Raw genomic sequence first — 25,294 nt, forward strand, 5'->3', positions numbered from 1 at the left:
ATGGTGTCAGGATGACTGAAAGAAAATTGGCATCCAGATTTGATAAGTTCATTTTATATCCAGATTGAAAAAAATGGGATTGAACATATGTTCATAACCAAATCAAACCTAATATTTTCTTTGGCCACTCCATTTCATTTCCCCCCTGTTTTCTAAGCCTACCTCTGGTCTCCTTTCATTTCTAACTGTATTTATATTCTTCCTCCATCTCTTCCCTTTCCTTCAGAGTCAACATGCAAATAAATTTTCCTATCTCACCCTTTCAGAGATGTTTACAGATGGGTATGAACAGATCAAATAAACAGGAACGTAGGTTAATTTAATAGAAAAAATAAAATATGGAATAACATTGTTTTGGGCGAGTATCAATTACAACCATTATACTATATTTTACAAAAAAACAACTGAACATTTTACACATGTACAGTATTTTTCAGTAAAAGTGGATTTGGATTTAACAATGAATCACTAATTAAAGGTAAAAAAGAAAAGAGAAAATAGAAGATAGGACTTTTGATCTAGAAGGTTTGTTAAGTCTCCGAACTGTACTATTCATTACATAGCTCATTATGAATATATATTTATACATAATATATAACATTAACTTAAACTTTGAAAGCATTATGTTCTAGTTAATAATATTCTGTTGATAAACGAGGCAGTAACACACTAGTCATTAAATCAGTATTTCCACGAAGTGCATCTATATGGTCAGTGCGAAATGAACACACATTGGTGGTCCCCAAGGAACTTGGCTGACATTTTGAAGGGAATCAGCCCAAGGACACAGACATCATTTCAATTTTTCATAGAAACTTTGTACCTCAAATTCTATGGGCTGGTTCTGTAAAGTGAATTCATTTGCAGGCAAATCTGGTTTCACCATATCTTGATTTTGCTTTTGGCTTGTGCTCACATTTGCTCAAAGACCTTGCCTTTATTATAAGATTTACAAACTGTGCCCAGAATAAACTTGCTTTCTTTGTGTCAGAAGGTTCTTTCTGCAGTTATGAAGAGGGAAATTGCTCAGCAATCAGTTGATTCCCTAGTTACTTATGAATCAATCCATATATGACTCAGTATATAACACCACAATACTGTTATGAGGGCCATAAGACTATTATCTTCACGCTGGACTAAAAAACTTTGATATCTAGGAATGAATAACGGAATGGAATCTTTTACTACCTTGATGATTGGGCAAGGGTCTTAGCATCCACTCCCCAGCTCTTTCCAGAATAATTTGGATTGCCATTCTTCTCAGTTTGGAAGCCAGTGATATCTTGAAATGGGGCACTCAGAAGCAGCATGTAGGAAGGCTTGAGCCTCCAAAGCATATGAGGTCACCAGTGGAACTTTGATATAAAACATTAAGTAACTTAAAATATTTATTAGATCCTGCATGAAAAACTCAAAATCTGCAAAGAAAGATTCTCAGGCTTCCTCACTTCTGACCACTCACTCCAAACCAGTTTTGGCATAATTCAGTCTACTTGTTCCAAGATGTGTTTAAGGAGTCACAGAAAAACAGTGAAGAGACTTCCAGGAAACAAATGATCATAATGACACCCGCAGATAGGAATATCATAGCATAGTAAGAGAGAAACAGAGAAAAGGTAACAGAATCAGGAGGGTACACATGCCACTCATATTCCATTTCCAGTTTTTATTTTCTTGAAATGACAAGATGAAAAATTTACTAAGAAGCACCATTGAAAAAAATGTTGCCTGGCCTTTAGGACACAAGCTTAAATAATATTTAAATAACTTTCACTTCTTAAAAAATATAGGATGTTTTAGAAACTTTTGACTCTAGGAAAAAAATTTCCTGTATCATATTTGAAATGCTTCCCACCACGACAAATGGAATTGCTGACGGCCTTTGAAAAATGCTATAGGGATAAGTGGTTAGATAGCACCAAGACATTGTGCAGGGCCTATGAAATGAACACTCTGGATTTTGTGGGAGCTGGGTTAGTTCCTGATATAGTGTGTAACTTTACACTCTGTTCATAACTAATCTGACTGTGCAGAGCAATCCCATTTGGCGAGCAGTATGCAAAATCAACCAATTCTACAATGGAAAAGCCAGTAATTAGCAGCAAATGTATCTGATGAAACCCCATGGAGTCAATTTATCAAGGGAGCATAATGGCCAAACCAGCAAATAATGCATGGAGTAAATTATGTGTAGAAAGGATCAATGTTCAACTGTGAAAAACTAAGACAAACAACACTGAACACAATTCTGTGGGATGTTCTGAATGCCCTGAGGCCCAGGTATTTTTTTTTTTTGCCACTTCCCCACAGCAGATTCAAGCATGAACAAAATCAGTGAAGCAAGAGCTTCCTATTTCATTTTGATCTATGTCTGCTCTTGTGATATTTTAGAATGGTATTTGAGGTGTCTCAAAGGGGAAACAAGCAAGTCAATGCAAAAAAGAAAAAGGACCTTCAAAACCAGGGCAGGAAATCAAATCAATTACTTTAACATCAAATTTTGGCATCAAATGCTTTGGTCATACAATACTGTCTCTGTGTTTCTGGCTGTTTAGCACTAAACACCCAGTTATAAAAGGTAGGCTTGTTGTAGATTTATTTATTTTTTCCATTTAAGTCCTGACAAAACAGTTCACCCTCTCCCTGCACAAATTTAAGAGAGAAATAGAGAGCAAGAAAGAGAGAGGTGGCTTGCTTTTTTTTTTGCTTGTTTTTTTTCTTTTTAATAATAATAATATGGAGTTATCTATAAGTCTACTGGAACAAAGAAATCTAGGATGGCAGCTCAGCCTTGGAATGTACATGTTTTGCAGCAAAGTTGTTGAAGAACCTTCCGTTGACACAGATTGTTCTTTTTCACAAGCATACAGAAGCCACCTTCTGCCCAGGACTCTTCCGTTGCTTTTCCAGGGAGTCAGCAAGAGAGAAGGGGGAATTGAAGATGACAGCAGCATGATGCGCACACACGGAAGAAGGTTTTGATTGGTCAAAGAGGCAGATTGGAAGAGATCATTCAGGAGCAGTCAACAAGGAGGAAATTTGGTCCACCCAAAGTGATTTCAGTCAACAGCATTGTTTTTCAAGAAGAGATATTGCAGTCCAGTGGTAAATGGATTGATATCCAGTTATAAAAGGGAAAAAAGATTAGAAAAAAGAATAAATTAGAAAACAATAATATAAAGCAAAGAATTTTTCTTTTTCAAACAGTAAACAATCACTTATTTCATAGACTCCAAAACACTGGATTTAGATGCATTGCTTTAAGTATAATAAAAAAACATTTTTTATTAAGGAGGAGAGAAATAATATTTTCTAATAGGACTTTATGTAATGTAATTTTTTATTTAAAGAATTGTATCTATAAAATTATTAATAGTTGAGTTTTAGGCTTATAACATTTCAATACCAACTGCACCACCAGTGCCAACTTCCCTCCACCAGTGTGCCTAAGCTCCATTTTCCCCCACCCACCAACCTGACAGGTACATTAGAAAAGCTCAGTGGTTGCAGCTGAGATCTTATGTTTTCAGTGTGTGGAGTCGTGCTTTGGAAATATAGCTATATCACTCTCCCACATCACCAATATAACTAACTGAAGCCCCAATTCCTATACTCCCATTATTTCCCTTTCTCAATCAGACTTTTAATTCTATGCTGATGTATTACTTTCAGTAAGCATTCATCAACATGTTTTGTTCCTGTATGTATGTGGCAACTTTTTGTTCAATATTCAAAAGGTTTAATTTTTTGAAAGCTATTTTAAAATACAATTTAATTAAACATGTAGAACCAATTGCCTAACTCAGGTAAAGAGACATCTTTGTGAATGAGTCACAGATAATGACATCTACTGTCATCTCAACCTGATGGTCAAAAGCACACTCATAAGCTGCTTATGACTTCAGAGATGTTAATATGTAAAAACAAATATGTCTTAGAATTACTGAAATGACTGAGAGAATAAAAATGTAATATAGTAATGTAATTGTCTAAGGTGTGAAATGCTGGTGAGTCTTTTTGATTTGTGGCTTTCAACCATTGGCCCGTGGATCACTGATAGTCTACAGGTGTAAGAAGGTTGTAAATCCCTACTAACTGCCCTGAAAAGGGAATCCTCCTCCCAAATTACAGTTCTTTGTACTTCACTCCATACAATAAGCCTTTTTTAATCCACTTCAGTAAATGATAGGATATATCATTTATCCTATGATATAGGAAAAATAGTTAAAGTATCACAAACCTTGAAATGTCTGTTACAAGGCAAGGGTGAAAATCTTAAGTTCCAGTTGATTTTCTGGATAAGTCACCTACAATCTCCCCCCACCCCCTATTTTCAGGTTACGACTTACAAAAAGTTCTGATCAGAGTCAGAGACAGAGGGACCATGTTTTAAAGTCAGGCTAAGGAGGGTCTGCTGCAGCTGAATTTGATTTTGTCTTCCCCTGGCTCTGCCTTCACCCTAATGCTCTCAGTCCAGTGTGGTATGGTGAGCATTGATTCTGACCAAGGAAACCTTGGAATGAGATCCTGAGTCAAGCAGGGCCATCCCTGGCAGACCAACCAACTATTGGAGAAACTGTGAAGACGCAAAGTCACCTTACATGAAAAGGAGACCATAAGTCATACACTTGTAATGATACTTATATGGAAATTAACCAAATGAAGTCAAGAGTAGGAATCACCCTATATATGCAGATGGTGACAGTTGAGAAACATATGTTCATAAACTGTCTCAGTGGAAATAGCAATATCTTAACTCCTAAATCCAAAGTTTCCCCATCTCAGCACTAGTTCTGCTTCTCATGACATTTCTAGAAATGAAACTATTCGAGGGATAAATCCATAATAAGCCCAGAAAGATTATATTTTATTTATTTTCTCTATGCTCCAAATAAATTCAAAGATGGTTAGAATAAGGATACATAGCAATTTTTTTTTCTATCCTTGAGATAAGTCATCTGTATAAAATTTAGGCCCAACTTTTAGATATTAGACCTTAAGCAGAAAGATTATGTTACTTAGATCAAGTGAGATGTTGTACTCACCATCCTTGCAGATGGCTCCCATCTGACACATTCCTAGGTCTAAGAGATACCCATTGGGGCAGCTTGTACAATTCTTAAACCCTGGACCATTGCATGTCAAACAGCTGGTGTCACACCTGTGGGGAAAATTTAACATCCTTTCACATAGAACTCAGAGCAAAAGATGTGTTTACAGTCAGTCTCTTAATGTCTTTTTTTTGGGGGGGGGAGGAAGGTTTGCATTTATTTAAGGACTACCACCAGCAATGTTCAGGGATAACTCCTAGTGGTATCCAGAGAACCAAATGGAATGCCAGAGATTAAACCTGAGTAGCTGTGTACAAACAAAACAAAACAAAACACATCTCTCCAGTCCCACAACCTTTTAATGACAAACTTAATTCTCCCCTTGCAGATGACATAAAAATCTTGGGATAATGGTCAGGATCTTTGGTTGGTTGGAATTTCATTTATTTATTTATTTATTTATTTATTTATTTATTTATTTATTTATTTATTTATTTAATTTTGGCCGTACCTTGTTAATGCTCAGGACTAACCACTGGCTCTGTGCTCAGGAATCACTCTTGACAGAGCTTTGCAAAGATCCAATCCAGGGAGTTGTGAGCAAATCAGTGCCTTACCTGCTTTTTTATTTCAATAGACCTTGTTGACTAATTTACTTTACTTTACTTTACTTATTTTTGTTTTATTTGGGGGGGGGCACATCCAGCAGTGTCCCATGCACTAAGGGATCACTCCTGGTGGAGTGATTAGGAGATCATCAATGTGCCAGGGCTTGAACCCAGGCAGACTGCATGTAAAGCAAACACCCTATCTGTTGTACTTCCTTTCTAGCCTTGTTGACTAATTTTAAAGGGGAGGTAGCATGTATTTAAAATAAAAATGTAACTTTAAGGCACTCATTTGAGGCCCCCAAACCAAATATCAAAGATGGATAAAAAGCAATGGGGTAATAAATGCACAGAACTTCAGATTTAAATCTGATTCGATCATTAAATTTTCAAGTTTGAATTTATGAAGATAGTCATGTAAGAGGTTCCATAACCCAATGTGAGTGCTTCAGGGATGAAGCTACTTACTTTTTGCAGGTTTTATATCCATTCTCTGAAGTGTGATCAAAGTAAGAGTTGATACTGCAGCTCTGTACACACCTCCCCTCCTCCATGAAGTAACCATCTGTGCAGTTAATGCACCCACTGGTGCCTGCCCCTGGAAATCAAGAAAGATGCAGAAAACAGACACCAAACTTCAGGAGGGAAGGCACCATGTTAAGATTGGTCATGTGGGTGTACATTCTTTTGCAACCTGAAAAAAACTGCACCACTTTAAAATTAAACTATTGGCCCACAAACACCCAACTTCGCTGGGAAGAGAAAGAGGTGCCCAGGGAAATACAAGTTTTCCCCCAAGGACACACTGAACACAGTTAGTTTTGCTAAAGAACACAATTATGGTTAGCAGAAAAGAAAGCTGCATCTCCAGCAACTACTCAGAAACATAAAGTGGGTTTACAGAGGTGATGGTGAGAGCCACAGACAAGCCCGAGCAAAGTTGGAAGAGGACACAAGCGTTTGGAATTGTTACCGGCACAAGTAGCACAGAAACGGTGGCAGGGTTGACAGTCCTGTCCATTGAAAAACCATCCATCCTCACAGGTGATGTGGCAGCGGGATCCCTGCAGACTGAAGTCAGAGAGAGAGACTCATTATCAAGGCTAAAGAGGCAGCAATGCTCCCTCCTTCCCAACTCGATATGTTCAGTCCAGTGTTCCCAATCCCTGCTCTGAGGATCTGACCATGCTTCAAAAAAGAACAAATGGCCTTTGTCCTCACTTTTCCATTTCCCCTCTTGTCCCTAATACTTCTCTATGGCTTTAATATTGCTTGTAGCATATGCACATATGAAAAGTTTTGGGGACAAGCCTAAGAGTGGTAGAAATACTCTTGCTCTACTGGTCGTTTTAAAAGTATCTATGCCTTCATTACCAGACCTAGCTGCATAAGATATTCAAAACTTGTTTTTCTGATTTGTCTTCATAAATACAGCCAGGCCAGAGAGATATGACAGTGGATAGGGCACCTATCTTTTTTGGTTGTTTTTGTCACAACCAGTGATGCTCAGGTCTTGCTCCAGGCTTGGTGCTGAGAGATCACTCCTTGGTGAGGTTCAGGAGCCCATATGAGATGCTGGGAATAAAACTCAGGATGGCCATGTATAAGGCAAAGCTGTATCTACTTAGTTTTGTATTATTGCTCTAGACTCAGGGTGCTTGTTTTGCACATGGTCAATGTTGGTTCATCTCTGCCCCCAAATATGGTCCCCCGAGTATGGTATTTAAGCACAGAGCCAGGAGTAAGTCCTGAGCACAGTCACATGTGACCCCAAACAAGAGGAGAATCACATAAATACAATCAGAACAAATTAAAAAAAAAATCCCTTTTTATGAAAGGGCAAAACTCCCTTTCAATTCCCAGCATGATTCGCAGGAGGAGTCTAACTATGGTTTTTTTATTTTGTTTGTTTGTTTGTTTTGGGTCACACCCAGCAGTGCTCAGGGGTTACTCCTGACTCTGCTCAGAAATCACTCCAGGCAGGCTCAGGGGACCATATGGGATGCCGGGATTGGAATTGCAGTCCTTCTGCATGCAAGGCAAATGCCCTACTTCCATGCTATTTCTCCGACCCCCTAACTATGGTTTTTAAGTATTCCTGATTTTAACATATTCTGGGCAACTGTTACCCAGGCTACATTAGTGTTGGTATCTAGGGAACTCTTCTAGGGCTGTACCAGGGATGCTCTGGGGACAGTGGGATGGCACAAGTTAGCTATAGATAGGCAGTTTCAACCCTTGTGCTATTTCTTGTCCTTGATTATGCTTGGTATAACAGGAATTTTAATGAAAAAAAATACTCTTTAAGTTTACAAAGAATCTTGAAAAGAACAAAGAACAAAAAACAAAATAGACGAAGTAGCTTGACTAGTACTGTAAACCTTTTAATCTACCAGTCTTCTATGTTGTTTCTAGCAAATTTTTTTCAGATCTCTTGAGGCCAATGATCAATTTCAGCAGTTCTGAAGGGAAGCTGGAAGGATCAAGGAGTAGAATGCAGAATTGGTGTAACTAAGCATATATAGAGTGGAGCGAAAGGCAAGTGTCCTACCACTGAAAGGGTCCAAGATGCAACAGCTCTTTTCTCTAAAGCTAGGGGGAAAAAGCATTGCAGCAAATGGATCTTTTAGTGGGAGTCAATAGAACCAGGGAAAAGCTTATCAAAGGTGTTAAAAAGAGTGGCCCTATTTTTAAATAAGGAATGTTACTTCTGAAGTTGGCATCTAGTCATCAGGAGACAGAGGCAGCTTTGTATGAAGGAATGAATTAAGTAGGGCATACAATAAGCATAGTCACAAGGACCCTGAAGTTTCTGCTGCCTCTAGGCTATGGGAATATTGAAGTTCATGAAGGACCAAGCTTCACCCCTAACTCCTGTATGTCAAGACCCAATATTGCACCAACATTCATGGCTCCTGAGAACTTGAAAAATGGCCAGTATGGTCAAGGGATGAAATTCAAAACTTTATCAATTTCAGCTTAAAAATGAAAAAGTGGCACACAGTTCAGGATTTGGCTATTGGAAATGTACTACTTTTGCAAAACTCTGTAAAGCCTAACAAGCATTTTTCATCAGTTCTCTGAACTGAGGTGAGCTTTATTGGCAACATATAAACTTGTTTTCCAATACTTTGGAGACAACAACAAAATGTACTGTTTCATGTTAAAGTAATAATTTTTTGTATATTAGATTAAAATAAACTTTATTGGTATATTTGCTGTATCAAAGGGATACTGATGAAATTTATTTTTGTTAAATAAGATATTACCAGTAGGGCCTGGGGCCATACCTGATGACTAGCTACCAGGCTAGTCCCACTGGTGCTGCTGGAGATCAAACTCGGGTCCTAGAACATACAAGGTGCTCTAACCTTCTGGCTTTTCCGGCCTGCAGCTTTTTTATATGCACAGACAGGGGTTAGGGATGGTTTCAGCAGTTGAACACATACATTCCATGTAAGGCCCTCGTCAAAATCCAGCATAGGGGAGGGGCCATATCCTGGCCAGCCTCACACAAATAATAAATCAGAGCACACATCAACATCCCCTATTCAACTCCTCCTACTAACAGAATTAGCTGACTAACAACATTGATATTTGAGATGGAAGGTTCTAAGTAAATTTAGAAGGAATTCATTTATGAAAATAAAAAGTCACAGATAAGAAAAAAAAATAAAAATGGTTCCTATATTATTAACGTGAAAAATTACAGTTTGGAAAGAGCTTGATTTACTAATCTGTCACCTCTGACCAAAGGTAGACTAAAGATATGATCGATACATATAGATAAAATGCAGCAGAATTCTAGGTATTTTTTAAAATCCAGAGTCCAACTCCTCACTCAACAGAAGGGAGCAGCTGACCTTCTGTGAGGCTACCTAGTTAATTTGAGCTACATTTTATTCTCTTGCAGAATATCAACTATCTGGCTACAGCAATGAGCAAGTCATTCATTCAAGAAAAACATCTCTGGAAAAGAACTCTCTTCTATACCAGAGAATAATATAATCATGCCTGAGGTACTTAAGATAAGAAAATGATTGGCTATAAGGAGAGAAGTAAAGATAAGGGAATAGTCTCCAACCATCAAAATAATGAATCCAGGGGATTAAATATATTTCACTCGTATTGCCCACACAGAAATGCTTGACTGACACTCTGTGGGTCAAAAAAGCAAGAAGAAAGCCTCTTCAATGACCATTTTATTTATCTGAATCTGAGTCCTCCTCCACAAAGGAAATTATACTCCTTATCTAACAAGACCTCTAAATTTGTCACATATAATGGTCGAAATCATGCAAATAAGAATCAAGTATTTGGAAGCCAAGGCTAGGTGGTATACCAGTTATTTATTTACATGTGTATTTGTTCCTCAGTTCATTGCACCAGGAAGTTCCTAGTACAGTGCAATGTTGTGAAATCCTTTATTCTCTTACCTTAGCCCATCTCTACATTCTGTACAGTCATGAAACTCAGTACATGTCTTGCAGTTTTCACTGCATTTTCGGCAAAGATTTTTCTCTATTAAAAAAAAAGTTAAAGAGTTATAAACTGTCACTTGATTGTCCATAAATTAGTTATTTAAAAATGGCCTATATATATTTATACACAGAACATATCTTATTCAGAAAAAATGTCCTTCATTCAACATCTGCTATCACTTAAAGCAAAGCAAATTCAGGTACTAGAAATTATAGCAATGAGAAATATTACACCCACATTTATTTGCACACAATAATACCACAGCTGATGTCTTAGGTTACGACGTAGTTTGACTCAGTGAATCCTGAGTTCCTGAGCGCACAGCTAGGAGTAATCTCTGAGCACTGCCAAGTGTGGACCAAAGAGAAGACCAAACAAAAAAGATTACAGAAAATTTACATTTGTAAAAAAATTTATTATCTGTTTTTAGTTTTGGTGCCATATTCCAGTGGTGCTCAGAGTTTACTCTGAGCTCTACACTTAGGGATCATCCCTGCTGGGGCTAGGGAACTATATGGGATGCTGAGGATTCAATTCTGGGCAGGCACATGTAAGGTAAATGCCTAACTCTCTGTACTATCTCATTTTACCAGCTGCACTATCCCTTTAGCCACACTACGCAAGGTAATCTTATAGTACTTTATAGCTACTACAGACAAGATACGAATGTTATTTCACACGCTATAAGTATTCTGGAGGATAAAAATAGACGTTAGGGTCAAATGAAGCTTAGATAATTGGCTTTTCTACCCTAAATAACAAATCAATTAAATACTGGTGTTTTTCAGATTTTACTGAGAGCCTTCTATCCCAAATCTGAGTCCTTAGGTATGAAATATGTTTGAATCTAAACAAAGTAGGAGAATTAGTAGTTTTGGCTGTAGTGTAGTGGAAAATCCACATATAACCTCAAGTTGGCTTTCCATAGACAATGTGTTCAACACATGCAAATTCTGTACTTATCATCTGTTGGTGGTTGATTTCATGACTGTTAAACGTTGCAATATAACATGGACATATGCAGTTCAAACATGTTTGTTCAAGGTTTCAACTGTGCAAAGACCTTTACTGTTGTGGGCTAGCATGTGGTCTCCCTATTATTGTGCCACTGAGATTATTCAAGATGATACGATGTCTGAAGTCAGAAACCTAGATTCAACATTTCCAGAGAACAGTCAATTTTCTTGAGGAACTGATGAAGCCACTTAAGAAAATACTATTAAATATAAAGCAATGTAAAGTGTTGTCAGTAATTGCTACGCGTTATGTGTAAACCCCACTTTTTTAAGAATAATTTTAATTCTTCTTGTGACCAAAGTGAATTACGAATCTTTCACAATAATATTTAAGGTACACAGTGACAATGAATCAGGGGCATTCCCACCACCATTGTTGTCCTTCCTCCATTCCTGTTCCCAGTGTATATCCCATATCTCCCCCTTTACCCCTGGACTTGCTAGTGTAACTAGTCCCCTCTGTGTACAGCTTGTTGTAGATTGGGTATCAATTCTGTTATCATTGATTTTGGGTTTGGTGTTTAAATCTAATCATTTTTTATTTCTACTCAATGTTCATATGACTGTTTGGTCCTAGTACTATCCATTTTTTCCCCCATCAAGTTATGAGGCAGAACAAGATGATTCAAGTTATGTGGTCTGTTGGAAAAAAAAGAAAAGAAAAAAAAAGAAGAAAAACTGGGAGGATTCTGTCTAGAGGTTATAAATATGAATTTAAAAGAAGAAAGGGAAAAAAGAAGGAAAACAACAAAAACCACCCCCAAAAACCAAAAAACCAACCAAAAAAAATCTAAAACAAGCAACTATAAAAAAGCACAACAGCAACAATAAAAACCAAAACAACCAAATAATAGCCATGAGAAATAAAAGAAAGAAAGAAAAAAAGAAAGGAGGGCTGGTGTGACAAAATTTTGTGTTTTTCCCTTCCTTCCTTCCTTCCTTCCTTCCTTCCTTCCTTCCTTCCTTCCTTCCTTCCTTCCTTCCTTCCTTCCTTCCTTCCTTCCTTCCTTCCTTCCTTCCTTCCTTCCTCCCTCCCTCCCTCCCTCCCTCCCTCCCTCCCTCCCTCCCTCCCTCCCTCCTTCCTTCCTTCCTTCCTTCCTTCCCTCCCTCCTTCCTTCCTTTTTTTTTTGCATAAGCAAAATTAGAAAATTAGGCAAAATTAGAAAGGGAACTCCCTTGGCCTAAGATATACGGGATCTCTCCGCCCTTGAAGAATACTGTCATGGGATCAACTACACGCTCCATACACACTCATTTTCACACCCCAAGGTCTTTTTATGGTGCCTGAAAACTTCCCACTCAGTTGTGGATGATAAATTCAGGTCTCTGTAAATAGAAATCTTGGTATTTACACAGGTCATAGTATGAAGCCTAGGAGAGAGTCTTCTTTTATGGTTCAGTTCTAGAAGCTCTGTTCCATCAATGTTGTTGTAATCAGTATTCTGTAATTAGTAGTCTTGGTTTTTGCACAGATCAAAGGATGAAGGTGTCTTCTGATTTCATCTTAATGTTTGGTGATGAGATAGGACAATCTGCTCTTAGATCAAGTTGTTGCCTTTTCCTTGTTGTCAGGATGTCATACAAAAAGCAGAGCAAGTTGGTACCAGAGCAGTATTAGGAATTTCCCAGGAGGAGTTTGGTTCCTGGTGTTGTTGCAGGGAACTGTGTTGGTTTTATGCCTGGGACCTTGGGTTTGGGATTGGACGGTGCTGTCTGATCACATGGAGTCTAAGTTGTAAACCCCACTTTTTGGAGATGATTCATGTAAGCACAGAAATTGCTGTTTTTAAATATTCATTTCCTTTTTCTGATTAAAAAAGATTCAATCTTCTTCCTGTCATACTACATTCTAAGAGCCAAATTTCTTTTAGAAAATTCATTCCTAAAATTAAAAAATTGTTTTTCAATTTTAAACATTTTTTTTCAAGTATTTAATATTTGTTTTCTTTTGGCCTTTTTTTAACTCTTGAACAAGTTCTAGTTGATGCTTGCTATTCCGACTATGCCCATTGAGATTCTATTTGCCTAAAAAACAACTGTCTTTGAATAAAGAGAATTGGACTTTTTTTTTTTTTTTTTTTGGTTTTTGGGTCAGGGGTTACTCCTGGCTCTACACTCAGAAATCCAGAAATCACTACTGGCAGGTTTGGGTACCATATGGGATGCCGGGATTCGAACGACATTCCCTCTGCATGAAAGGCAAATGCCCTACCTCCATACTATCTCACCGGCCCCTGAGAATTGATTTCTTAAGAAACAAAAATAGGGGCCAGAGTGATAGCACAGCAGTAGGGCATTTGCCTTGCATGCGGCTCATCCAGGACGGACCTAGTTCGATTCCTGGCATCCCATATGATTCCCCTAGCCGGGAGCAATTTCTGAGTGCATAGTCAGGTGTAACTCCTGAGCATCACAGGTGTGCGCCCCAAAAACCAAATCAACAAACAAACAAACAAAAAATATCTGGAGTCTTAAGTGATTTTTGTTGTTTAATGGGCCAACCTGGTGAGGCTCAGCTGTTACTCCTGACTCTGCAGTCAGGAATCACTCCTGGTGGCATGGGGGACCATATGGGATGCCAAATATGGGTTGGCTGTGTGCAAGGTAAGTACCCTACCAACTGCATTATTATTTCAGCCCTGCTGTTTTGGGGCCACCCTAACCATATATATGTACATATATAATGTGTAATGTCCTTGTTAAGACAACTTGTATATGCTCAGAAACAAAGCAAATTTCCTGTAGCACATTAAAGAGTGGCATGAGCTCAATTCTCTGAGGCAACTCAAGAGGCACCAGAATTTGTATCGCTACATGTGAGTTTGCAGTTTTACTTGGCAAAATGGAAAATAATTTGTGTTCATTTGAAAAAAAAAAAAAAAAGAAAAACAAACCACCTCCAATTCTAGTTGTATGGCCAAGTAGGTCATTTATTCAGTTTGCTTCTACCCCTTTAAATAAATTTTGTTATGCCTTTCTTTAGTTTTTTTTTTTTTTTTTGGGGGTCACACACAGTGGTACTCAGGACTTAGTCCTAGCTCTGCATTCAGGAATCTTCTTGGTGGTTTTTTGGGGATCATATGGGAAGCCAGGGTTCAAACCTGGGTCCACAGTGTCAAAGCAAGAACTGTATCCACTGTACTATTTCTCTAGCTTCTCATGATATCTTTCTTAGTGAACTCTATCTAGCACCTCAGAGTCTTTTATCTGTCATTTTGTAAGACCCCTCAGTAATGGGTAAGCCATTAAGTCATTTAAACTTCTTTGAAAATGTTTTTGGTATCACATAGACCTGGTTCCTTTGAAAGTTTGCTTAGAACTTTATTCCATGTCTAATTTCTAAGAACCTGGACTGAAGGAGGGTCTTTAGCTTCTTATCCCCAATTGGTAAGAGTGGCTTATGGACCTTAAAACTGTCCCAGCCATATGATTAAGCTGAACCTCTGCATTCCTTCTAGGAGGCTCTGGAATTTTGGTATAGGCCGGTTAGATGGTGTGTTTGTGATCAGAATGTCAGGACAGGGGCCAGAGGGATAGCACAGTGGTACAGCATTTACCTTGCAAGCACACAACCCTGGATGGACCTGGATTCAATCCTGGGTATCCCATATTGTCCACAGAGCCCACAAAAAAGCAATTTCTGAGAGCAGAGCCAGGAGTATCCCCAAAACAAAACAAAAAGAATGCCAATAGCAATCATGGAGATGAGATTTTAATGGGGTTCCCTGAGAAGTTCCATTTCACATGTTATCACTGTAGAAATTAAATGCAACCTATGTGAGTCTATTTAAGAATAAGCTACTTGGAAGCTTGTTGGGTTCCTCCAAACTATCCTTATACCTGTTTGCCCTATATATCCTATCACTGTACTTAATCATAGCTCCGAGTACTACTACAAAATGAATCTATGGGTTCTCAGATCACTGAGTCTAGAAATGGGCTTGAGGATTGCCAAACAGTTGGTTTTAGGTATTTGTACATAGCAATTTCCTTAAAATACATTTTAAAAAATTCATAATTTTTCTTTTTGTTTACTTTTGTTATTAGATCCTGTTTGATGTGATGCAAGGTTCAGTCTTCAAGGAGAAGGGATGCTCAAATTCATTCAAATGAAAACATAATTATATTTACTTTAGATAAACCTTAATCATTCAAATCAACTCACTGGTGTCCTGATAGTATCCATCTGGGCAGTGGGTAACACAGCTGCTAGTTTCTTCATTTAAGAAGTGTCCGTATTTACAGGCTAAGCACTGGTCGCTGTGACTTCCAAAGCAGGACTCACAGTTGGGGGCACATTTTCTGCATCGCTTCTTGTCTGCATGGTAATGGCCAGGGGGACAGCTGGAGACACAAATCCTGCATTGTGCAATATAAAGAAAAAAAGGGCAGAGTCACTTATGGTTTGATTTTCAGCATTCTTTTAAAAGTATTCACCAAACAACTGTTTTCAGCTTCAAAATCCTTTTCTAAACCATGAGGGTAGTAGTACAGCCAGAAGATCAAATCCTGTTGGTTAAAACTTTTCCGTGGAGGGATCTAAGGTAAGACACACAATACAAATGCACCAACTAACTAACTTATGTTATAGTCTAACCTATCTTCCATTTTGGGTTGAGCTTTTTTTTTTTTTTAAATCACTTTATTTAAATACTGTAGCTACAAGTACTGTTCATCATACAGTCGTTTCTTTTTTTTTTTTCTCCCACAGTTACAAGTTGTTCATGATCGAGTTTCAGTCATATAAATGTACAATATCCTTCAACAGTGCACATTTCCTGCTACCAGTATCCTCAGTTTTCCTCCCACCATCCCTGGCAAACCCCTGTCTGCCTCAGTGGCAGACGTTTTTCTTTTGTCTCTCCCTATTTTTCTATTAGACATAGTTGTTTGCAATATTGTTAGTGAAGGGGTATCATGCATACCATTTTATTTTTTTGTCACAAATGAGTTCTTGTCCAGAGGGATCATTTCCAATTATTATTGTCAGGATGGTTCCTTCTCTGCTCTAACTGCACAGCACTGTTATTTGTTGCAAGCTTCCTACCATGGACTGGTTCTTGGTTCCATCTTTATTGTTTCTGAGTATCACTACCAAACTATTTTATTTCTTGTTTTTTGGGCCACACCTGGTGATGCTCAGGGGTCACTCCTGGCTTGGGGGACCATATGGGATGCTGAGAGATTGAACCTCAGTATATCCTAGATCAGTCATGTGCAAGGCAAACGCCCTACCGCTGCACCACCACTCTGGCCCCCTACTATCTTTTTTTATACCCCGCAGGTAATTTTTAAATACCCCCCAAATTATTCTATTTCTATCCTTCTCCATCTGGTTAATAATACTTGCTCATCATAATACTCTCCATATCCGTCCATACATAAGCAAATTTCATGACTTCATATTTTCCTAACAGCTGTGTAGTATTCCACTATGCAGATGTACCTGTTTATTTGGCTTAAGCTTTTAAAAGATGATGATGATTATAGAATTTATGGACAAATATGTGGGAACTACAGTTTTGTGTAAAAAGGCCATTAATAATGGTCACTTCTATTTTTGTGCCTTGTCATATGTATCCTGTGTGTGTTAGAGGTTGTGTGAATATATTTAAATTTATGTTGTTTATGATTAAAAAACGTCTTGATTTACACATAACTTAAGGACAAGGTTTTATTTATGCATTCAATAAATATTTACTGGATACCAATTAAATGTTAGCTCAAGCCTAGAAGATAAAAGATGTGTTTAGATATCCAAGGGTATTTTGGTTAAGGAGTTTGAATTCCTGCATGAATGTAATGCAGAGATGTGTATGAATCACAAGTGAGTATGTCTACACTGAGTGTCGTCAACCTATGGAAGGAGGAAGAAAGAGGCAGGGATGGGGTGGGCTTGACTGGAGAGTAGGGCTCTGATGGGCATTCACTATTCCACTGCCTTTCTCTACAGACATGTATATGCACAGTACATAGCAAATGCCGAGATTTCAGAGGAATGGGGTTTGAGGAGATCCACCTCTGTGCTCAAACGGAAGGATGAGGAATAGGAAGCAGAATCTATGCCAGCCACACTGTAAAATGCAGGAAACTTGTGATAGGGCTTTGCAGCAATGTTTTTGTGAAAAAAATTTCACATTTTTGAAATTCACTTTTGTAAAAGGTACATGTGGCATCAATTCTCAATGGCATAAAAAGGTTGTGGGGAGGGGACAGAAGGAAGATGAGGCATGTGCACAGCTAGTCTCCCCCATAACCTGCACTAATGAAGAGATACTGGCAGCTTTTAATTGTTGCTTGCTTGCTTTTGGGTCATACCTGCGATCAATGCTCAGGGTTTACTTCTGGTTCTGAACTCAGAAATCACTCCTGATGATGCTTGTGGTACCAAATGGGATGCTGGGGGATGAAACCGGGTCAGCCATGATGAGTATCTGCTATAATAACTCTCTAGTCTGACACTGACAATTTTATAGTATTTAAACACACTAGGTTTCTAATTCAATAATGATTTCATCATTTATATAGGTAGTTAGCTGTTGGAAGGGCTGGGAGAGCAGGGGGTGGACGATCTTTGTGTTGAGAGCCTGTGGGAGATTTTGGAAGGCACAATTTGGGTTCCATAGGGGCTTCCCTGGACTCGGCCATACCTGGGACTTGATGAACGGCCTCTCTTACCTGGTGTTGTTCTTTAGCTTGTAGTAGTAGTGTAGACAGTCATTGCAGTGTTCAGGCCCTGGTCCATCACAGCCCACCTCACTGCACTCGGGGTCACAGAGACCTTTCAAAATTAATCAGAATAGTAGTTGAAATCAAAACATTTTGTGACTGTTCTTATTTTGCCTTTTTGTGCCACACCTGGTGGTGCCATGGGATACCCTCAACTCAGTGCTTGGGACTTAGGTCTGGGGATAAATTGGAGTGGGCTGCATATAAGACAATTATCTTAAATCCTATAGGTGCTCTCTGGCCCTAACATAATCAACTACTTAATTTTAATTTATTTTTGAAGGGGCAATACCCAGTGGTGCTTAAAGTTTACTCTTGGTGGGCTCAGTGATACCAGGGATCAACCCTGGGTAAGCTGTGTGTAAGGAAATTACCCCACACACTGTATTCCAACCCCTTAATCAATTAATTGAAAGTAGGCTGGTTTTATCATCAACTTGATATAAACTGTGACACCCCCCCCTTATGTAATATGGTCATAAGTCAAGAGATGAACTCGTGACTTTCTTAAAAAGCCTCAATGACCTATGTGTCAGGAATGTAAATACTAGTTGGGTCCTAAATGCACATATGGTTCTCTTGCAGCTTATGAAAAATAGTTCAGAATTAAAATGAACAATGACACTGTGACAACTGGAAAAAATGCAATTAATGATAAAAAAGCCAGATATTTAGAAAAATGAAGTTAAGTTGTTGACAAAAAAGTTAAAAAGAAATCAAAAAGGTCACTGCTTGGCTGGGGACTGCCTGTGCTGTCCAGCATCATTGAAGCCCCTGAATCTCTCTCAGATACAGTAGTCAGCAAGAAGCATCATTATGGAATCTGGTGCAAGCTTATCAGTTTCTAGTTCTAAATTACAAAGCAGGTACTTATAATGCAGGACTGATAAAAGATTTTAAATTGCATCTTACCCATTAAGGCAAAAAGGCAACTTAACAAAAGAAAGCTACACATGAATTAGAAAAATGTGAGCAAGTTTAAAGAATTCCAGACATGGGATGAAGGTTCTTCATCTCTCTTGCTTGGTATTGTGTTGGCATAGAACTAGAGAGAATACATAGGCAGAAAAAAAATATGGAGAGCTAACACAGCAGGTAAGGAGCTTGTCTTGCATATAGCAGCCCCAGGTTTGATACCTGACAATCCACCTGGTTCTCTGAGCACTGCCAGGAGTGGTTCCTGATATCAGAGACAGGAATAAACCCCAAACATCACCAGTCATGACCCAAAAACCATAAAAAAAAAAAAAGAAAGAAAAGAAACAAGAAAAAAACTGGAAAGTTGAAGCTATTTTGTGACTGATGGAAATTTCTTACTGGCATGGACTAGTAATATGAATGCTGCTAGCTTGAGCTTCTTTTTCCTTATTCTCCTTATTTTGGGACATTTGGTCTCATCATTTTCAAGCTCATTATCAACAAAAATTCATATGATTTTAAATAATAAGTTTCCCAAAATATGACAACACTAAGTCAAGCATCTAGAATGTTTTGATTCATACTTATTTCAATCAAAAGCACTTAACTGTTGAGCCTTGATGTCTTTAAGTCATTAAAGGATTCATACTATAAATCAGTCAATCACAAAACCATAAAACAGTTGAACTTGGAAAGACAAAATCTAGTCAAACATCCTCATTTTACTACTGAAGAAATAGATTTTCCAAGAGTTACAATGATTTGACCAGTATCAGCTGTTGACTAGGAAAGTTGGAATTTACAATTATTGTTTCTCGCTCCAATTTCCTTATAGGTATAAAATTATTTATCAGGAGATGACCTTTCTATTTGAGTCACTGAGCCACTTCAGAATGCTGTAGACTTGAAAAAATTAAACATGTATCTCTATATATGTACACACACATGATTTGGGGCCACACAAGCCTATGCTTAGGGCTTACTCCTAGCTCTATACTCAGAGATCAAACACAGGTCAGTCAACGTGCAAGGCAAGAAGCTTACCTACTGTACTATCTCTCCAGCTGTAAACTATATTTTTGATTAATCACAGGAGTCCCTGAACAGTGTTGTTTATTTTTATTTCCAAGCAGCTAGGCTGGTCTTTAAATTCAATCTCACAATCTTTAGTTCTTGGGACATTTTAGTTGTCTATGATGATATTCAGGAAAAGCTCTCTGCTGGGTAAACATTGAAGTTTTTTAGCTCTGGTTTCTCTAGTTCCGAAAATTTGAGCAAAGTGTGTAGGTACCTGTTTAGGACAATGCCAACTGTACCCAGACAGCCTGATTTAATGAAGGTAAGAATCATAGCTCAAAAGGAATGGAAGGATGGGTGGCTCTAAATCTTTACCAGATGATTTCCACAATTAAAATGCAAAACCATTTAGTTTCTATGTGCCAAAGACTTGAAAATGGCAGTTCATCTGCTGTGCTGTTTCTTCTATAATTTTAAACTTTCCCAGATGTAAGGTAGTATTTTAGGCTACAGGCTAGTAGTAAAATTATTACTGTGTTGTCTCTCATGTTCCAATGCGGACATTTTAGAGATATAACAAAAAGTACATCACAGATGCACATCTTTATAACTTGAATTTTTAATGGTATCAAAACGCCAAATTAGAAGATATGGTAATACATTACAATTATTCCTCAATATGCTTTTTATCTATGTATATATCTAATAGGCTACAAATTATAATATCAATCTTGAAAGAAAGCCTACAGCTAGGTCTAGTTACTCAATCAGTAAATCAATTCAGTTTATCACTCACTCTCAGGATACTTCCTTTTAAACAGAAGGAAGCAGACATGCATTCTGTGAAGGTGATTAACCAAGCACTTTTAAATATAAAAGTTAAAAAAAAAATTCCCATTGAGAGGTACAAAAACTACTTGCTACTCATTTTTAACCATAAAAAAAAAAAAACTTTGTTCAAGTATAACACAGTATCTTCCCAAAAGAACTGACAGTTCCCTGGAAGAGATATTGGAAAGGAAGAAAAAACTTGCAAATAACTTGGCTACAATATTTACAACTAGAAAATGAACTCTAGGGTCAGGGAGATAGTAGGGTGTTTGCCTTGCACGCAGCCGACCCAAGACTGACTGTTCAAATTCTGGCATCCCATATGGTCCCCCGTGCCTGTCAGGAGCAATTTCTGAGCACAGAGCCAGGAATAATCCCTGAGCGCTGCTGGGTGTGACCCCCCCTCCGCCCAAATGAACTCTAAGAGATATATGGAATTAATTAATATCCAGTACCATATATGACCTGTCAACTGCCAGGAGTGTCCGAGTGTAGAACCAGGAGTAAGCCATGAGCACTGCTGGGTATGGCACAAAACCAACCATGGAATTAATCAAAGTGAACAGGTGTAAAGACAACAGTGCAGAATTCAAGAATTTCTCAAGACTGGAGTGGGGATGTGTTAAGTCAGTAGCAGAGCATATGTTTTGCATATCAGAGGTCCTAGGTTTTATCCCAGGTACCACAAATACAAAAACAAAACAACAAATGACAACAGATTTATAGGCTTCTTAAATGGTAGCACCTACTAGTTAAAAATTATGGAGCTGGGGGCTGGAGTGACAGTACTGTTAACTGGGTAATTGCGTGGTATCTGGCCAACCTGGATTGGCTCTCTAGAATCCTGTATGTTCCCCTGTGCCCCACAAGAAATAATTCTTGAGTGTAGAGGTAGAAGTAAGCCTTTGACACCACAGGGAGTGACCCAATAACAACAAAAATGTTACAGAGCATTTTCTATAACAATACCAATAAGACTCAAAATACTTAGGAATGATACTACATTAAATGTAAGATTTCAGTAAAATGAGATATGGTACAGATTGAATGGAAAGATGTACTTTGTTAAAATAATTCAACCTATGAGAGGGCCTGGAGAGATAGCACAGCGGCATTTGCCTTGCAAGCAGCCGATCCAGGACCAAAGGTGGTTGGTTCGAATCCTGGTATCCCATATGGTCCCCCGTGCCTGCCAGGAGCTATTTCTGAGCAGACAGCCAGGAATAACCCCTGAGCACCGCCGGGTGTGGCCCAAAAACCAAAAAAAAAAAAAAAAAAAAAAAAAAAAAAAAAAAAAATTCAACCTATGAGAGAACATGCAGATTTATAAAACTTCTAGAGTAATTTAAACAGGAGACTTAAGAATTGCTATGATAATAAAAAAAATCAATGTTCAATCAGTATTTAAATAGTACAACAATGTGGGTCGTTCATGTTGAAGATTGATAAGTCAAATTTATATTGATAAATCAGAGAACGTGGTATCAGAAGAGCCTCAGGTATATGAACTTACTATATCTTTATAAAAGAAACATCATAAACCAATAAACCAATACAATGCCAAGTCAGTCAATAATACTAATCTCTGGAAAATAATGAAAGACAGAACTTTGTTTACACATAATATAGCACAAACCAAAATAAGTTTCAGGTACATTTATGAACAAATATAAAAGTCAGAGGTTACAATGTTTAGCTGAATTTTGTTTCTGGGAATTTGTTTATTATTACCTGGCAGTGCTCAGATCTCACTCCTGACTCTGCTCAAAGATATCTACTAGAGGGGCTCTGAATGCCATATGGGGTACCCGTAATAGAATCTGGGCTGGCCATGTGTGAGGCAAGAGGCCTATCCACTGAATTCTCTCTGTGACTCCAGTATGTAGCTGATTTTAAAAGAATTCTAAACTTCTATAAAAAAAATCACAAATGCTATATCTGAAACTATAAACTCTATCCTCCAATTTTCTTTTCTGTCAAAACAACATAACACACATAAAATATATTTAAGAACCAAGTGATAGGCAAGGAAATGTTTTTAGCAAACGAGACAATACCATACAAAGAGCTCTCAGAGATAAGCACTTTAATGCCACTTGGAGTAGGAGAACAGGTAAGCAGAGTTGAATTTAATTTAAAGAGGAACTAGAGAGAAAAATCTGGTTTAGATTTGTTACCAATTAAGAGCTATAAAAATGTGAAAGTATACTTTATATTTTTACTTTCTTGTTTTCTTCCTACACACTGTGAACGGGAATGAGTGCAACAAACACTCCAACAGCTGCTCACAGCACAGACTGGCACCTCTTATCTGGAAAGCAATTTGACAAAATGTATCTAAGTACTAAAACTGATCGTTCTTTTTTGATCTACAACTTGCAGAACAAAATTCTAAGAAACAAAAAAATATAAATATGGATAATGATGTACATCCAAACCTAGCATGAAGCTATCTTCATCTTCTTGGTTCTATATTTAAAATATTATAGTACTATCACTGGAGAGTCTCATACATTTTTTGGGGGGTGGGACAGACACTACAATGCTCAGGGCATAGTACTGGCTCTTATCTTAGTGATGACTTATAGTGATGCTTAGGGGAACCATATGTGGTGATGGAGATCAAACCCCAGTTGGCTACATGTATGGCAAGCGGCCTACTATGACTGTACTATGACTCTGGCCCTCATACTTTTAAATGTTCTAAGGATCTTTGACAACAGAAAAATAAACTAATACCTTTACTGAAAAAAAATAAATGATACAAAAATGCTACAGCACAGATTTGTATAAAGAGGACAGAAAAGGTGTCATAAAATACAGAAGAATATTAGTAGACACTGTCTCTGAATAGTAAAACCACACACACACGACTTTATTTTTCTTATCTTGGTTTCTGTAAGAAAGAATACTCACCTGCATACTCCTCTACTCCATAGTCATCTGTGGGATCTTCTACTCTGCTGTAGCGGAAACGCTCTACTTTGGGAAATTCATTAGTTGGTGAATATGGCTGCACAGAGGTGCCGTAGAGGACTAAAGACCATTCTTTTAATTTACCTTGGGAAACAGAAATGTAACCAAAGAATCACCATTCATTCTTTAGTTTTATAGTCTAGTTTCATAATTCTATGCTTTAAATTCTTTCTCATCTAAGGAAAAGCAAAAGAAAAGTTATGGAAGGTGGATTAATATGAATTGTGGATCAAGTTCAGTACCATTTTCTACCACTGGCAGATCTGACAATAGAATACATCCATCCACCCAGTATTTCTTTTCTTCTTTTTCGATGCCACACCTGGCAGTGCTCAGGGTTTACATCAGGACTTACTTCTGGGTGTGTCTGAGGAACTATACACTGTGGTGGGGATTGAACCTGGGAGAGTTGCTTGCAAGGCCAGTGCCTTACCAACTGTACTATCTTTCCAGCCTCAATACCCAGTATATCTTGAACAAATGTTAGAACAGGTTGTGATATAATCAACATTTATAAAGACTGATATGTACATCTCAGGTTGCAAGTAGGAATTAATGTCAAATTATGAGTATTTAAGTGAATCCCTGATTTTGAGGACACCATTTTTCTAGCTATAGCAGTCCAAGTTAAAAGATTTTGCCAGTTTAACTGACTTATTTAACAAAGCAAACAACTACTTTATTCTACTCCTTTTTTTCTACTTGATTCTTAAATCGTCATTCAATCTTAAAGCTGTGATTATTTCTAGATACTACAGACTCATGCTGGCCTAAAATAGTCACTTGACACATTGGCTACTTTAATTACTTAGTCCTTAATGGCAATTCAAGGGCTCAGCAGCCACACTTCTGTTGCTGCTAGTTGTGGCTATACTAGGTAGCATAGAGCAGTTTTTTTAAACTTTATTGATTGATTGATTGTTTGTTTCTTTTGGCTACACCTAGAGGTCTTAGGGGATACTCCTGGCTCTGCCCTCAGATATTACTCCTGGCAGGGTGGGGGACCACATGGGATGCCGGGTATTGAACCAGGTCCCTCCTGGGTCAGTCGCATGCAAGGCAAATGCCCTACCACTGTACTATTTCTCTGGCCACTGCATAGAACACTTTTTTAAAATATAAATATTTATTTAAACACCATGATTACAAGTATGTTCGTAGTTGGGTTTCAGTCATAAACAGAATACACCCCCCCTTCACAAGTGCAACATTCCCACCACCAATGTGCCCTCTCCCCTGCCCCTGACTGTATTGCAACAGGCATTCTACTTCTCTCATTCCTTAACATTGTCATGCTAGTTTTTAGTGTAGTTATTTCCCTAATAGCATTCACCACTCTTTGTGGTGAGCTTCAAATTGTGAGCCAGTCCTTCCAGCCCTCTCTTAACTGCATAGAGCATTTTTACGATTACAGAATATTTTTACAGACAGTGTGGCAATAAAGCATTTTCAGTGGTGTCTTAAAACAAGATATAACTGTTTTATCTCCTTTGGATAGTACACAAACAAGGAACAATAGTTCAGTCCATATTTATTCACTTATATTTTACTTGTCACAGAGTAAAAAAATGCAAAAACAAAAAATAACCTCAAGGCATTTAACTTTAATATATGAATCAACAACTATAAGCAGAAATATTGAGAAACACTACTAAATATGGGAATA

At 37.9% G+C, this 25,294-nt stretch overlaps 1 protein-coding gene across 1 annotated transcript in view; it reads right to left on the bottom strand.

The window, feature by feature from the left end:
- Positions 1-300: 300 nt before the first annotated feature.
- Positions 301-25,294, bottom strand: part of PCSK5 (proprotein convertase subtilisin/kexin type 5) — a 321,133-nt gene continuing 296,139 nt past the window's right edge. Inside the window, exons 14-21 of the mRNA XM_049769756.1 lie at positions 23,569-23,712; positions 17,836-17,938; positions 15,323-15,516; positions 10,096-10,180; positions 6,633-6,730; positions 6,128-6,257; positions 5,046-5,161; positions 301-2,901 (exon numbers count right to left, since the gene is read on the bottom strand). Of these exons, the coding sequence (XP_049625713.1) occupies positions 2,786-2,901; positions 5,046-5,161; positions 6,128-6,257; positions 6,633-6,730; positions 10,096-10,180; positions 15,323-15,516; positions 17,836-17,938; positions 23,569-23,712 (986 nt within the window). The 3' untranslated portion in view covers positions 301-2,785. The remainder of the gene's footprint in view (positions 2,902-5,045; positions 5,162-6,127; positions 6,258-6,632; positions 6,731-10,095; positions 10,181-15,322; positions 15,517-17,835; positions 17,939-23,568; positions 23,713-25,294) is intronic.

Source organism: Suncus etruscus, chromosome 3 (genome assembly GCF_024139225.1).
Source record: "Suncus etruscus isolate mSunEtr1 chromosome 3, mSunEtr1.pri.cur, whole genome shotgun sequence".
Lineage (NCBI taxonomy): Eukaryota > Metazoa > Chordata > Mammalia > Eulipotyphla > Soricidae > Suncus > Suncus etruscus.